The sequence below is a fragment of the Echiichthys vipera genome, assembly GCF_963691815.1.
Source record: "Echiichthys vipera genome assembly, chromosome: 11".
Taxonomy (NCBI): Eukaryota; Metazoa; Chordata; class Actinopteri; order Perciformes; family Trachinidae; genus Echiichthys; species Echiichthys vipera.
In genome coordinates, this window is record NC_139836.1 from 22,732,407 (window position 1) to 22,747,239 (window position 14,833).

The 14,833-nt window shown below is 43.1% G+C and overlaps 1 protein-coding gene across 1 annotated transcript in view; it reads right to left on the bottom strand.

Moving 5' to 3' along the window:
• pcnx2 (pecanex 2) overlaps positions 1-14,833 on the bottom strand; it is a gene marked incomplete at both ends in the record, with an annotated part of 29,672 nt that overhangs the window by 13,773 nt on the left and 1,066 nt on the right. Inside the window, 23 exons of the mRNA XM_083922464.1 lie at positions 736-913; positions 1,097-1,238; positions 1,624-1,774; positions 1,891-1,983; positions 2,518-2,626; positions 3,073-3,182; positions 3,569-3,660; positions 3,919-4,029; positions 4,213-4,384; positions 4,732-4,764; positions 5,082-5,235; positions 5,686-5,828; positions 6,606-6,741; positions 7,161-7,239; positions 7,694-7,836; positions 7,935-8,082; positions 9,672-9,849; positions 9,938-10,414; positions 10,820-11,014; positions 11,114-11,625; positions 13,169-13,205; positions 13,318-13,435; positions 14,219-14,421. Of these exons, the coding sequence (XP_083778590.1) occupies positions 736-913; positions 1,097-1,238; positions 1,624-1,774; positions 1,891-1,983; positions 2,518-2,626; positions 3,073-3,182; positions 3,569-3,660; positions 3,919-4,029; positions 4,213-4,384; positions 4,732-4,764; positions 5,082-5,235; positions 5,686-5,828; positions 6,606-6,741; positions 7,161-7,239; positions 7,694-7,836; positions 7,935-8,082; positions 9,672-9,849; positions 9,938-10,414; positions 10,820-11,014; positions 11,114-11,625; positions 13,169-13,205; positions 13,318-13,435; positions 14,219-14,421 (3,714 nt within the window). The remainder of the gene's footprint in view (positions 1-735; positions 914-1,096; positions 1,239-1,623; positions 1,775-1,890; positions 1,984-2,517; positions 2,627-3,072; positions 3,183-3,568; positions 3,661-3,918; positions 4,030-4,212; positions 4,385-4,731; positions 4,765-5,081; positions 5,236-5,685; positions 5,829-6,605; positions 6,742-7,160; positions 7,240-7,693; positions 7,837-7,934; positions 8,083-9,671; positions 9,850-9,937; positions 10,415-10,819; positions 11,015-11,113; positions 11,626-13,168; positions 13,206-13,317; positions 13,436-14,218; positions 14,422-14,833) is intronic.

Here is a 14,833-nt window from a genome sequence, read left to right on the forward strand (position 1 = left end):
CCCTGATATGTAAATATGTTTCTGTTTCTCCCAAGGGGACAGTTTTCAACACTGATCCTATTCATATATTCTGAGTCCTCCTCAGTGATGGCATTACACTTTTATAAAGTTTAGATACACAGGGATCAAAAGAGACAGAATAAAAACAAATAATGGTCCAAATTGAGGATGCAGAGACTGCAACATCTTGACTTTTTGTCCCTAATATGGCTCAAACTGCCATAACGCTGGATCCTACAATTCCCATAATGCAAATAGATAGCATCTTTTCGTCAGACCCTCCATGGCAGCTAAACTCCACACCTCGAGTTTATGACGCAGACTGACTGTTAAACACGTACAGTCTTGTGCCAGAGCAGACGTAACCGTGATGTCATCAATATGACATCATCAGCGTTGTTTTCACAGACTTGACAAAGCTCCTGAGCTACAATGGACAATACACAACTGTTTTCAGAGACTGAGCAGGACTCCCTGTAGACTCAAAGACTCAAATACAGTGTCAAGTGACATCAAGTGTTTGTGTTTGTATCTGGGTGTCACCATGCTTGCCTTGATGTATTTTTATTTCTCTGTGAACTTTAGGTTTCTATTTCTGACTGTATTGGTCATCTATTTATCATTGTGTGTGTGTGTTTGAGTGTCTATCTGAGGCAATTTATTATTTTATCAGAATGCACACCAATGTATTCCTGTGTGCAGGGCACCACACCTCATCAAACCCTGCTCTCTTACCTTGTGGAAAACAATTGACATGATGAAGAAGTCCAGCAGGAAGCTCTCAGAGGCGTGCGGACAGTCGAAGTGGAAAAAGACGAGCGTGAAGAGCAGGGTGAGAAACTGGAAGCTGGGGTCGCAGAATGACGAACGCAGGAGTTTCAGGCCAGCGACTGTGGTCAGGAGAACGTCACAGCTGGAGGTGGCACAAGCAAGAGTTTAGACTCAACAGGTGGATCACCACAAACACACACACGAACACACACACACACGCGCACACGCACACACACACACACGCACACACACATGCACGCACACACGCACGCACACACGCACGCACACAAACGCACTGTGTTTGTGGCTGTATGTGTCTACTCACTGGATTCCCAGCTTCTTGCGGTGACTGAGGGCGAAGCCATCATTAGTGAGCGCGCTCAGCACTATGGCGGGGTACACCACATACTTCTCAAAGCACAGGAGCCCCACGTACAGTCGCTCAAACCACATTAGCACTGCGTCCTCTGTAACACAACAGATTAACACAAGCAGCAGAATCACAGCGCTTTAGAGTATACAGGGACTTGCAGGAGATCAGGGTTTCACAAGCATGTTCCTTCTATTCCGTAAGATTCGTCACAATCTTTATGACAAAGCGGCCATTTTGAAAAAGAGAGCCTTTTCCAATTTACATCTGCCAAAGAAGCTATGTTTTTAATTGTGTTAAGTTTGTTTGTCTCTAAAGTAACAGAATATCTCAATAATTACTGAAAACATTCTATTTAAAATTTTAAACTTGATGGTGTTTGCGTGTGTGTGCGCTCTGGCTTTTTTTCCTGAATGATCCAGGTGATTACATACTTAATTATCAACAGACAACACTGAACTGCATACAGCAGACATGCTGACCTCTGGGTTCAAACTGGTGGTACTCCTTGGTCTTGAGAACCGGATGAGAGATCCAAAGCCAAGGGTGATGCTTCCTCAGCTGGGGGATCAGGTAGTGGGTTACAAATCCCACCGTCCCCGCCAGAGCGTACAGCACGATGGTCACAAAGGGCTGCAAACAAGTAGGTATGTAACGAAAAGAAGAATGGTGATAATGGATAACAAGACACGTGTGTTGGTATCCCTGCAAACAGCGTGACAGAGAAAGGATACAATTGAGAATCTCACCTTGAGAGACAGAAACACGGTACTCGCAGTGATGGCGAAGGTGAGGATGTAGGCAACAGAGCACACGACTACATCTGACAGCAGAATCTCTTTCTGCAGAGCACAAGAGGGAGGGAGAGCTGCGATCTTTAATAATCCACACTGAATGAAAAGGCATTATTTTACCAGACTCATTTAGGTGTGAGATAGTTTCTGTCTAATTGCTCTGAGCCTTCACTTTTCCAAGATCAAAGACGCAGCAGCCGGAGAAGACTTAAGAGCTTCACAATCTCCATCAATACTGTAAAAAGCAGCAGGAGGTTTGTTTTCCCCGATGCATAATCCCCTGTAATCACGCACAATGATTGACAGCAAACATTGTCTTATTATCTCACCTGTAAGTTTAAAACACAGCTTTAAAGTCCATAGCTCATGGCGTAGCGTTCTGATGACAATAACTTTGAGCTGACATGAGCTAAATATGGCTCTGGGCTGCTACAATTCAAAACAAATGGATGCAAATGATCAGAGGAGTAAAATGAACTGGAAACGTTGAATAACCATAATTCATCACCTTTCACTAACAACACAATTAATTAAACAAAACTACAATATATGGATTTATTCTAAGTATTCATCTTTACATACCATAGAGTTCTGCAGTTTCTCTGGCAGCGGGTCTTTACTGTCCGTGTCTTCCTCCTCCTCTTCCTCACTCTCCACCAATGCAGGCATTATCTTTGACCTGACCAGAGATCTGCAAATAAAAATGTATAGAAATATGAGACATTAGTAAGGAGAGGATCTTATTTGTTGCATAACATAAAGAGATGTTCTGCTACAAACCCTAATGCAAAGAAATGAAAAAAAAGAAAAGAAAAAAAGAAAATTTAAAGTTTTATTAAATTTTAAGATTAAGAGTTAAGAAAAGAAAATTTTTATTATTTCCTTACCACAAAAATGAAGATCACAACATGTGAAATTCAGGTTTTCATAAAATATTTACATTTTGCGTGATTTATGGAACAATTGCACATTATTTCTCTTCATGAAAGGGCATTTGTAATTACTCAACAAATAATAAAGATTATAGTATAAACATCAACCATCCGTCTAGTTTACTTTATGGACAACCAAGGGTTTATCTACCAGGCTCAAGGTGTGCATAGACACACACACACACAAACACACTGTGATACTCACAGTAGTACAGAGGGGTCGCTGCTCTGCCGGCTGAGGTGGTAGGAGAAGATTACCAAAAGGCCACAGAAACCAGAGAACAGAGCCGGGGTGTGCTGCTCATCCCATGGCTCCTGTAACCACACACACATATACACATATACACACTGGTGTGAATCATACCACTATGTACCTTTAAAGTCAAAGTCTGCTGCTTTTAGATCGTCACACTGTAACAGCTTTTTCCCCACAGTTGCAATTTTATAGTCACTTTTGGATGACGAGAAACACTTGAATTTTGCTGCAGCTCTACTTTAGTTTTGAGTGAAACTACCCAGCTGCACGCTATTTATAGCTTATTCAAGTGCTATAACCAGGAGGATGACCATGGAGAGGAGAGGAGAGGAAAGGGGGGGGGGGGTAGGAAAGGGGGGAGAGGAGAGGAGAGGAGAGGAGAGAGGGCTATATTCACATCTCCAACCCTTTGCTCGGTTTTGTTTCACATCCTCTTCATTTGTACCTTGAGAGCTCCGAAACAGAAGCCGTAGAGCACAAACAGGGCGATCAGACTGCGTAGGATGCTGTAGACTGCAGAGATGATACTCGTAGCAGCTGAGACACGGATTAGAGGATGAGAATACATGCATTAGTTTTAAACATGTACTATAGTTTTAGTTTTATGGTTCTTAAATCACTAAGAAGATTGACCTTTACTTAAAGGTTTAAACTATGCAGAATTCATACATAAACACAAACTCTTTTTTAGCCAAAGTACAATTCTGGACATTAGGATGATGAACAGAACAGAAAAAATTAACATCCATCTATGGTCATCACTGATATCCATCGATCAGAAACAGTTTAACCAACCTGTCCCCCCAAACAAGTGCATGTCAATCTGCTCCAGCAGGTAGATGGTGAAGGTGTTGATCTGAGGGAAAAGGCCCACCAGGAAGGTGATTGGGAAGCAGTAGGTAAAACCTGTGTCATGCATCAACAAAAGACATGTCTTAGTATGGCCAGCACAAAGACAAAACAACAACAACAAATAAAATAGGTGCCACGTACCCCCGGCTGCAGGACTGAAACAAAGCTCACTTTGAGGGATACTTATGCATGTCTGTGCATTTTATTGTGTGTCTCTCCTGGTACATTTATCCTTACCCACTAGCATGTCTCGTAAGAAGCCCAGTGCATCATGGCAGACGATGGTGACTCCGTATAGGTTGGAGACAGGCAGATCTTTTCTCTTCAGCAGCTGCTCCAGCAGCCAGATCAGAGCACAGAAGATGCAGAAGTAGGCCGCTCGGCTATAGGCCACCAGCTGGTTGTGACCCTGGAGACAAACACATGAACACACACAGGTTAGGACTTTATTTTGTTTGCCAGACACTGGTCTAAATTGGAATTACAATCACAAACACTGCTACAAAGTTCTTGTACTTTTTTCACAGTAACATAAAAAGGAACCATTTTAAAATCTCTGACAATGCCAACATGCATCAATAAAGAGGAACAGCAGTCAAAAGCTGAAACCGACCAACGGGAACATAATGGATGTATGCATATAACTAAACAAATATTGGCAAAGTATCATGCAACCTAATAGGATTTTATCTAGAGGTTTGTTTTGACTCTAATAATATGTCCTCAGGACTAAGTCAGGAAGAAGATTGAACTCACATGTGTTGGTGAAGCAGCATCTGGTTGAACACTCTGGAAAAACAAAATCACAGAAACCAAAATTGTATCACCTTTTATATATTAACACGAAAACAGTTTTGCTATGTCTGAGTTCAACAGAGAGGAAGTGAGCACTTTAAATCTACATTCAGACACCATTGCACACATTTGGAGCTCACACATTCATTCCTCAATGCAAGCTGGTTTTATTGGTGAAACCAACAGAGTAAAGATTCAGGCAAACTGCTCAAAATCCAGGGTTAGATGGCACTGGCTCATAATTTAGGTAAAGTTTGGGTATTAGCCACAACCCTGCCCAGAGATACCTAGAGAGAAGGTATTCTTCTTACCTTCAGTAAGGAATACTGGCAGCTGGCGATGACCAGGCAGAACTGGAAGACCCAGAAGTCTTTGAAGCAGCCGTGGTTAAGGAGCACAAAACCCAGGAAGGAAACCAGGAAGGCCATGAAGACTGCAACTAGGTTCTCCAGAACTTCCTGGTTTCTATACAAAAACAGCACACGGGGGTTAATTCAGTAGCTTATTGGACATGCAGTATGTTCCTGTTCATTAAGAGTGTGTCATTCCAGCACAAAAGCGATGACAGAGAGGGTTTAATTTACTGCTCAACTGATGATTAAAGTGAAAAGACCTGACACTGATTGAACACACTAGAGAAGATTACACAAGAAGTGACCAAAAATGACGTGATATTAATGGAGGAAGGGGTTTCGAGCCCAGCAGTGGTTTAAAGAGTTTCTTGAATTCTTGTGGGTGAAATCCACTTGTTTATCAGAATTTACAATGCAGTGGTTTTATTAAATTAGTTTCACAAAGAAATTGTCTTTAAAAATACAAACGTTTCAAAAAGTCTCTTTGTGTTTGTCTCAAGCTATGTAATACGTATCTAGACTTGGGATTTCCAAACGTGTGGGCAGGTTTTTTGTGTATTACCTGTCCAAAAGTGCGAGCAGAGTGAGTCGGTCGTATAAAATGTTGATCCACCTCCCAGGAAACAGTTTGAGTTTGTAATAAATCTTCCTGGTCGGTTTCTCCTGAGTGGACGTCTCTGACGACTCATCCAAAGAGTCCTCTTCCTGACAATCACACAAACACAAATCATTTATAACCACATGGATTCAACTGCAGTAACAAAAGAAACAAATAATGTTTTATATCAGTGTGATTTCACATGTGGGATAATTCAAAGTACAGTCATTTTGAGTAGACAGAACAGCATTTTTTGAGATGTGCAACACACAAAGTGGTGCATTAATGATTCAGCAGAGTCTGTGATGTTTCAATTGATCCAGGCAGCGCACAGTATGTCACCCCGGCTGGGCTGCATCCATCAGTGATGGAGACTGATTCAGGACGGATCATTTGATCTAAACAGCAGCAGTGACTCATACATTTTAAACACATGAATAATTTTATTATTATATTTAATGGATTAATGTCCACATAAAACAGCTATAAACCCAAATGTTGCAAGAATTTGAAACCTACATTGTTTGCTTACTAACAGCCTTCTTGTTCACTCCCTTTGTTGGCACATTGCTACATTTCTTGGCACGCTACCACCACCAACTGTCGATTAGTGCAATAGCAGTCACAATCAGGAGAACTACTGGGTATCATGTCACCCGCGTGCATGCACACTTGTGTGTGTGCACAAGATACAAATAACAGTGAACCACTATAAAAAACAACATGGCTCCATGGCACTTCTTTGGAATACTAGTGGTCAGAAACCCACAGGGTACCTTTACCTTTGTATAATTTTATAATCATGTCTTAGTCTTAGCAAATCCAGTTTCAGTAAATCATTGCTATGCAGAACCAGAGAGAAAAAGGGGAAAGGAGATGGACACCTGGAATATCTCAGGGTGCGTCCTCCGTGGACGAAGCCTGTGTGCAGGAATGATGCGTCGCTGGAAAGGGCACTCTGTGTGACCGCCCGCCAGGCCGTCCTGACCCTCCGAGTTGGAAGATGTTGACAGCAGGTCACTAAATACACACACACACACACACACACACACACACACACACACACACACACACACACACACACACACACACACACACACACACACACACACACACACACACACACACACACACACACACACACACACACACACACACACACACACACACACACACACACACACACACACACACACACACACACACACACACACACACACACACACACAGGCTTATGTTAATCTGTGGAATAAACCTGATTACATAGGCAGTGGTGATAGTTTAGCAGGCGATGGAAAAAGGCAATAAAGTAAGATGAAGTTAAGAAAAGCACATACAGTGTGAGATAACATGCAGGTAGACAATGCAGGAAAATGAATGTGTTACAGGCAAAGGAAGAGATGATGAAGAGGAGGTGAAAAAGGGTTTGACAGCAGTACCACATGTTTCCAGTGATGAGCTCTGCTCCGAGCGGCAGGTTGAGAGCTCTCTCTGCATACAGCTTACGAGGCCTGTCTCCTGGTGAGACAAACACACACATAAAACGTGTGACACTGTTTCTCTTTGAAAAAGTAATGTAGAATAACTGACAAAACAGCTGATGCGTAGCTACATTTATTATGCGGGATTCTTTTTCAGCACTACAAACAGACATCCGGACGGAGACTGAACCATAACTAAACAGCTGAACGTCTTGGAGCCATTCCAGAAAAATGTCATTTAATCTACAAGCTTTTTCAGCTGCTTCAAAAGTGAAGCCATCAGCTGCTGGCAGGGCCTTACACACATACTCTGTTTTTATTCGAAAGATTCAAATATTATCAGACCAACCCAGCACAAACAGACTCCTAGAACTGATCAGTGAACTGGCGCATGTGACTCATCTTAGTTTGTATCTCGCACAGAAAATAGAAAAGATGATGTAAATACGTCAAACATTTGAACTGTTAATCACTCAGGGGAGGCTGCTTACTGTGTACAGTATGGAAGGTGTAGGCGTCTTCTTTGTTGGTGGCCTCTGGTCTGCAGATAACCTGCAGCATGGAGCTCTCTGACTGAGAGGTTTGCGAAGGCAGGGAATCATAATCTGGATCCTTCTCTCTGTCTGTCTGTGGGCTGCGGACACAAAGATCAGCTGGAGATCCTGGATGGATGAGTGAATTTAGCAGTGTGCATATTTTTACTCGAGCCTGTGGGTGCACAGGTGTGTGTACCTGTCAGGAGAGACTATTGGGATTCGCGTCGGTGGTATAGCCTGCAGTGTTTCAGTAGGCAGACTGTCGGGTGGTTTGGGTCTCTCTGGTTTGTTGTCCGTGTTCTCTGTTATCGTATCATCTTGCCTGGAAGTTGCACTCAGATTCTCTGCAAGCAAATCAAATTGAAATGTTTGTATTAAAATAACTCAAATGTGTTTTTATAACAGTAAATGTAAAGTCCCAAATAATATTTACTTAAAAATAAAAATGGAACCCTTTTCATGCATTTAAAGCGCCACTTATCATGAGCTATATGTTAAAGATAGGAGGAGATGCTATTAGTGATTTACCCACAGAGAATTATCACTCAAATCTGCTGTTCCCCTGAGCTCTAAGGGTAGTTTTTAGCTTTCAGCTCGTAATTTGGGGGTTTATTCAATCTCCCCTCTTTTATCAGCATGTAGCTGTTTTCAAACAAATACCTCTAGACTCGCAGGTGAACACAGTGGAACATTTGGCAAGCTAAGAGTTGGTGGAGGCCAAAAACAGAGCTAGAAGGAGAGTGAAAATTTCTACCTATCAACTGACCAGACACACGATTCCAAATGGATGCTCATGTTACTACATATCTGCTGGATGTTTATATTCATTCATTCATCTTAAACTGCTTGTCTCTGTCGGGGTCGCTGGAGCCGATCCCAGCTGACATCGGGCGTGAGGCGGGGTACACCCTGGACAGGACGCCAGTCTATCGCAGGGCACATAGAGACGAACAACCATTCACACCTACGGGAACATGCAAACTCCACACAGAAAGGCCCCAGCTGAGATTTGAACCAGGGACCTTCTCACTGTGAGAGGACAGTGCTAACCACCACACCACCGTGTAGCCCTGGATGTTCATATGTTAATTGGAAATGGTTTCAAGTTGTTATTTATGAATATTTTTATTATATTTAATGGATTAATGTCCACATAAAACAACTATAAACCCAATTGTTGGGAGAATTTGAAACCTACATTGTTTGCTTACTAACAGCCTTCTTGTTCACTCCCTTTGTTGGCACAGTGCTACATTTCTTGGCACGCTACCACCACCAACTGTCGATTAGTGCAATAGCAGTCACAATCTGGGGAACTACTTGGTATCATGTCACCAGCGTGCATGCACATGCACGTGGTCCCTTGTGTGTGTGCACAAGATACAAATAACAGTGAACCACTATAAAAAACACATGGCTCCATGACTCCTCTGTGGACTACTAGTGGTCAGAAACCCACAGGGGACCTTTACCTTTGTATCATTTTATAATCATGTCTTTGTCTCAGCAAATCCAGTTTCAGTAAATCATGCAAATTTGTAACTGTTAATGCTAATATGTTGACAATATTATCGTGATAAGGCACTGCTTTGATTACAGCTTGTTCAGCTTCCCCAGAGAAAAGCTGTGCTGCTCCATTTCATTTGCTGCTGATTTAGTTTGTAGTTTGATTCAGACCAAAGTTTAGCGACTGAGCAACTGTGTGACCTCATGCCCATAATGAGCATCCTTAGAACCTAGCAGGAGTTAAAACACTGTAAAAATGTTAAAATCATAGCATTATATTAACATAAATAGAGTAGTATAGTATTAGTAAGGGCGTTAAAACCCTATATAGCTGATGGGATGCACCAAGAGCAACAGTAGAAATTACTTTTATATACACATCTGCATTGACTCTGAACCTATATAAGGACATGATTAGGATGATCACCTTCCTCTGCAGCTCCCACTTCCTCTTTGCGTTCTGACCCCTCGTCGTCCTGTGTGCTGGCCCCTACCCCTCTGGTGCTGAGGGACCCCAACAAGGAAACGAACTCCAAGAAGTTGGATTCATTGGGAATCTGGCCCTCCTTCGCTTCCAGATCTGACTTGGAACTGGTCATGGTGGTCTGATGAACAGGCACATGTTTATATGTATGAATGGACAAACGGGGGGTGATAACTGGAAATAGAAAGAGATCTAAACTGCCAACATACTGTGTTGTGTGAGCGGTCTGAGAGCAGCACAGCATCTTTCCCACTGTCCATGCTCAGCCCGCGGATGTGAGTCCTTCCCCCGGGCCCGTAGCGGCCCAAAGCTGGTGGCAGTCGCAGAAAACCTTGTGAATCCACATTAGGGTCCAGAGGATCTGTGTCATCGTGGTGGGAGTGGACATCGATACCTGACGAGCTGTTATCATTGGTCAGCTGCGGGCTGGGTGTGCTGTCATCAGTCATCTGCAGACCAAGATGTTCCTGGTCTGGATCTGGACACTCCAGTGTGGTGGACTCAGAAGTGGGTGTTTCTCTACACAGGTGAAACTCTTCACTTTGACTCGCTGTCTGTTTCGGGGTGGGGTCGTCCTCTGAGCCAGCTGCTTCTTCTCCCTCTTCCACCTCCTGCCTCTCCTTCTCTGGGGAGTCAAAGGTGATGACTGGGATCTTGATGTGACACTCTCCTGCATCCTTCTGAGCCTTGTAGAGCACACAACACCTTAGTAATTAGTAATTCAAATAAACCTAGATACACCTAAATATGCAACGTAATCAATACAGTACATGAACTGCTGGAGGGTCTGTCATTGCAAACTCATTCTGTGCTGCCAGACATTGTTCAAACCCACGGAAATGTATTTCAAATTGATTGCAAAGTTTCCAAAGATACCAAAGATTTCTAGGCAAATTTTGTGAAAATGTGAATAAAATAAATTTAAAAAAAAATACTTTTTAGTACAGTTACATTTACTGGGATGAATAAGCCATAAAACACTTATATTTGACTTTGATAAAGGGCTGGAACAGGCTTAACACATATGTGATACTTTTAGTAATAAATGGGAGAAACTGGATGTTAAAGCTGATGTCCACAATGATTTTTACCTGTGCATTCTCCAGAAGGCTCTGCTTGACACTCTCCTCCAGCCGAGCAGCAGTCTGAGGGTCACAGCTCATGGTGATGATGATCTTCACTGTGTCACTGTCTTCCAGGCGAGTCGACACTGGCCCTGGGCCGGAGTTGTCTACCAGAACCACTTCAATCTCATCAGAACAGTATGTCTCCTCCACTGGCTCAGCCTGAGAGACAAGAGACAAGAGGTTCTACCTATGATGTACAAAGAAGTTTAATTCAAACCTCCATAATAACAACTTACAACTTACTCCTGTGAAGCCTACCTGTGCAGGAGGTTCTGGGGTGTCGATTAAATCCTCCCGGCAGTCCTGAGGAGTCTCCAGTGAGTTATTGTTGGCATCTGGGGACTCTTTTTGCCCTCCACTCTCCTCCTCGCTCTCATCTTCGCTTCCCTTGGAGGGAGGCAGACCTTCATCTGCAGTTTCCCTGTCTGCACTCTCTTTATCTTCAAAGTCTTCTATTCTGTCCTGCTCGGAGTCTTTCTCTGTTGTTCTTTCCTGCTCTGATTGCTCTTTGTCAGCCCCCGTCAAAGAGCTCTGAATGTCCAATCCTACTTCCTCAGCCACAGTTTCAATTATTTCCGCATCCATGTTCCCTGCCCCACTCGCAGATCCAGGCCGCATCTCTTCCCTTTCAGCTCGGGACGGGGGCCTCTGCTGGGCCTGCAGCAGGGGGGCGGCCTGGTCCGGATTGGGGCTGGAGAGGTCATCTGGAGAAGGGCTTTGGTGCAGGCCTCCCTCCACAGGCCTCTCGTCCGCAGCACTCTCACCCTGTCCTGGATTGAAATACAAATTCAAATTGTTGATTTAAAGTGTAATAATTACAATAACAAAGCTGCTCTAATAATTAAATTCCTGTCGTGGAAATATTGTAGTCTCTTATTTGGCTGCAGAGACAATACACATATTTCCCACTGTTGTCTCCAGCAGTATTTGCCAGTGACAGTTATTTATCTTCTCATTCCAATAAAATGAATTGCAGCAGGGGGACCAATCCTACTGCTATTAAATACAGAAACATTTTGTTACAATCGAGCGGTCATCTGTGCAGTATACTGCCCCACAGCGTCCACAACCCTTTTTTCAACAAGCTGACTTTGTTTGGACTAATCACCAGTGCACTGGGTCATACATTTACTGGAAGCAGTCAGCTGGTCTTGTCGGCTGACTGCTAGTTCTGTGCTTGTCTGAGCATATTTACAGCAATGATTGCAGAAAATGACGTTGTCAATCTACATTGTCTAAGGAGCCATCAAGTGCATTAGGGAAGAGGAACAGGACTGGCTTCCAGCACGGATTGATTCTAACAAAACACCACACAGAACACTTGTTCCCCTGAATGACATGCAAGGCCTCAACTGGAGATGAATTGATGATGATCTGGGGGCTAAATGTTGCCCTTCAGCAGGCTGTCTTTCTACATGCTGTCTTCATTATATAAACTGCTATACTTGATAAAAACTGCTTTGTGTACCAATCGTCTGTACCTTGATACAAGGCTGATGGTAATATTTCTGCGGGCAATAGGGAATGTTAGTGGTTAGGGTTAGGGTTAGGGCATGTTTGTTTGGCATGCTCTTGACGAAACTTCAGCTGTGTTTTTTTTATTTTCATTTGGACACATATCTTTCTTAATATAATGCTTTTGTAGATGTGATTTTTTTAGAATGAAGGAGAGAAAAACACTGTACCTGCAGACTAGGCCTAATAATTAAACTACATGGGGAGTGGGCGCGCAGCTAACATAGGCAGGACACAGTCTGTCAGTAGCGTGTGGCTGCTGCCAGCTTCACTGTGTGCCATTGAGTTGAAATACAATTGGTTTGGAAACTGTGCTGCCTCACATTGCACTCTGGTATAGACCTTTTTAATGGAATTCCAGTGCTACGAAACAGCTTTTGCTCCTTGTTAACTTCCTGTCAGCTGATGTCATTCACATTCACTGCAACAGGAATCAAACACACTTAGAATGTTTATGTTTACAACTTTGAAAAGGTCTATAATGAGGTGCGTATTGTTTTTAAACAGATTGCTGCTGGAGGGATGCGTAGCCATGCACAGAGGGAGAAAAATAGATGAGTCACTTATAACTAGAACTGAGGGGCCCATGTAGCTGCTTCAATGGGATGTGACTGGCGAAACATTGAGTCCCACCACATTAAGAAACCACAGCCTCTCAGGTCCGCCACAGATCGCTTTGTTGCCTGTACGGAAGAATACATTCGCATTTATTATGTATCCCCACTCATTTATTCAGATTTAGCCAGTTATAGTTACCCATCTGTATCTCAGTCAAACCCAGAGAAAGATCAGCATCACCTCCCACAGTCTTCCCCTCGTCTGACTTTGAACAGTCCTGTAGGGGAGACCATCAGAAACACGTCATTAACTTTAGGACATAAGGAAGATCAACACTGTGTTTTCTGTATGTTTATGTTCTCAGGTGTCTATATTTTATTGTCACTCACCACCCCAATCAGTCCTGGGTCGGTTTCAGTCTGTTTCACTGTCACCTGGATCACCGAACTGGTGCGTTTCCGCGCCAACATCGTCATGGCAACACTGTCTGGAACTGTACTGCTCTTCCTGCCAGACAAAAACAACAGAGGGGGTGGGGAGAATTAAATCTCGATACACAAGAGACAGAGAGATAGGGATTTAATATATCAATCAGCCAACTTCAGAAGAAATGCTCCTGTCTTTAATACTAAAATCCATTAATTTATAGGGATGGGGAAGCGCTAAAAATACTTGTGTCTGGACTTGCTGTTTCATCTCTCCCCAGGCACAGAAATGAAAAGAAATAGATTCAATGAGGGAGTAGGAAGTGATGGATTTTCTTTTATTAGTCTCTGTGCAGATCGAGTGTGTCAGAGCGGAGTGGCCAACTGAAGATCACTGACCTACCCTCATTAGCTCGCTCATTCACCAAAGCTGTACTGAGACTTTGAAATGAAGTGGAAAGGGTCTATATCCCACTTTGAGACACTTGATCACAAAACCAATCTGGGCTCAAAGAAAGTGAGAACTGAGAAAAAGATAGACACAGAGAATTAGGAGACACCAAGACACTTAGTTGGCATTACTCTAAAAAACATATCTCAGGCCCAAATGAACAATTTAATTTCATGTTAATAATTAAGTTTCATCATTAGGGATTCAGCCCTCTGGCCTAGATTGTGTAATGACTAACCTAATAGAGGAGTGATTTGAGGCACAAGAAGCAAAAGTTTGGTGAATGTACTGTGTATACTGTATGTGTCTCCAATACACCCGTAAAGGTGAGACCACTTCAGGACTTTTTCAGATATTCTAAGGGAATCCCTCCAACAGTTTCAGGATTATAAGTGTGTCTGTGTGTGTGTTAACCTGATGCTGGCAGGCAGGCAGGAGTCCGAGGCGATACTTTTCTTCTCCGGAGCCTTGCTGAGGTCAGAGAGGCTGCTGCGGACCACCGCCTCACCCTCGTCGAACATCAGGTGCAGCCGATAGTTGGCCAGCTTGATGAGGATGAAGAACACTGTGATAGAGGTGCAGTAGATGCTCAAAGCCATGGTGGTAGGGGGCAGGGCCTGTGGATAGAGAGGAGAGGAGCTTCATCATATTCAAATCAACATCTCCAGTCTCCTGACTAGAACAGTGTTGGATTTAAGGCTTCACGCTGTTGCACGTCTTCTCATCTTATTGTAAGTAGGTGAAATTCTGCAAAAGGTAAAGCCACAAAGATCCTCGAGTGTATTACAGGCTCGGTGAACCACACAAGATCTAATTTGATAATTTGGTGGATTAATGAAGTTTATTGATCCCAGAGGGAGGATTGGCTCATATTAAAGACCAGGAGGATTAAAGACAAAGTATCTTCCTCATGCTGATACATGAGTCATCTGGAGAGATTCTTGCTGGGTTAATTACGGACACTTATTAATGTCTGCAGGTAAGGCACAGACTCTTTGTTTATAAAGGACATTTCATACCAAGGCAACT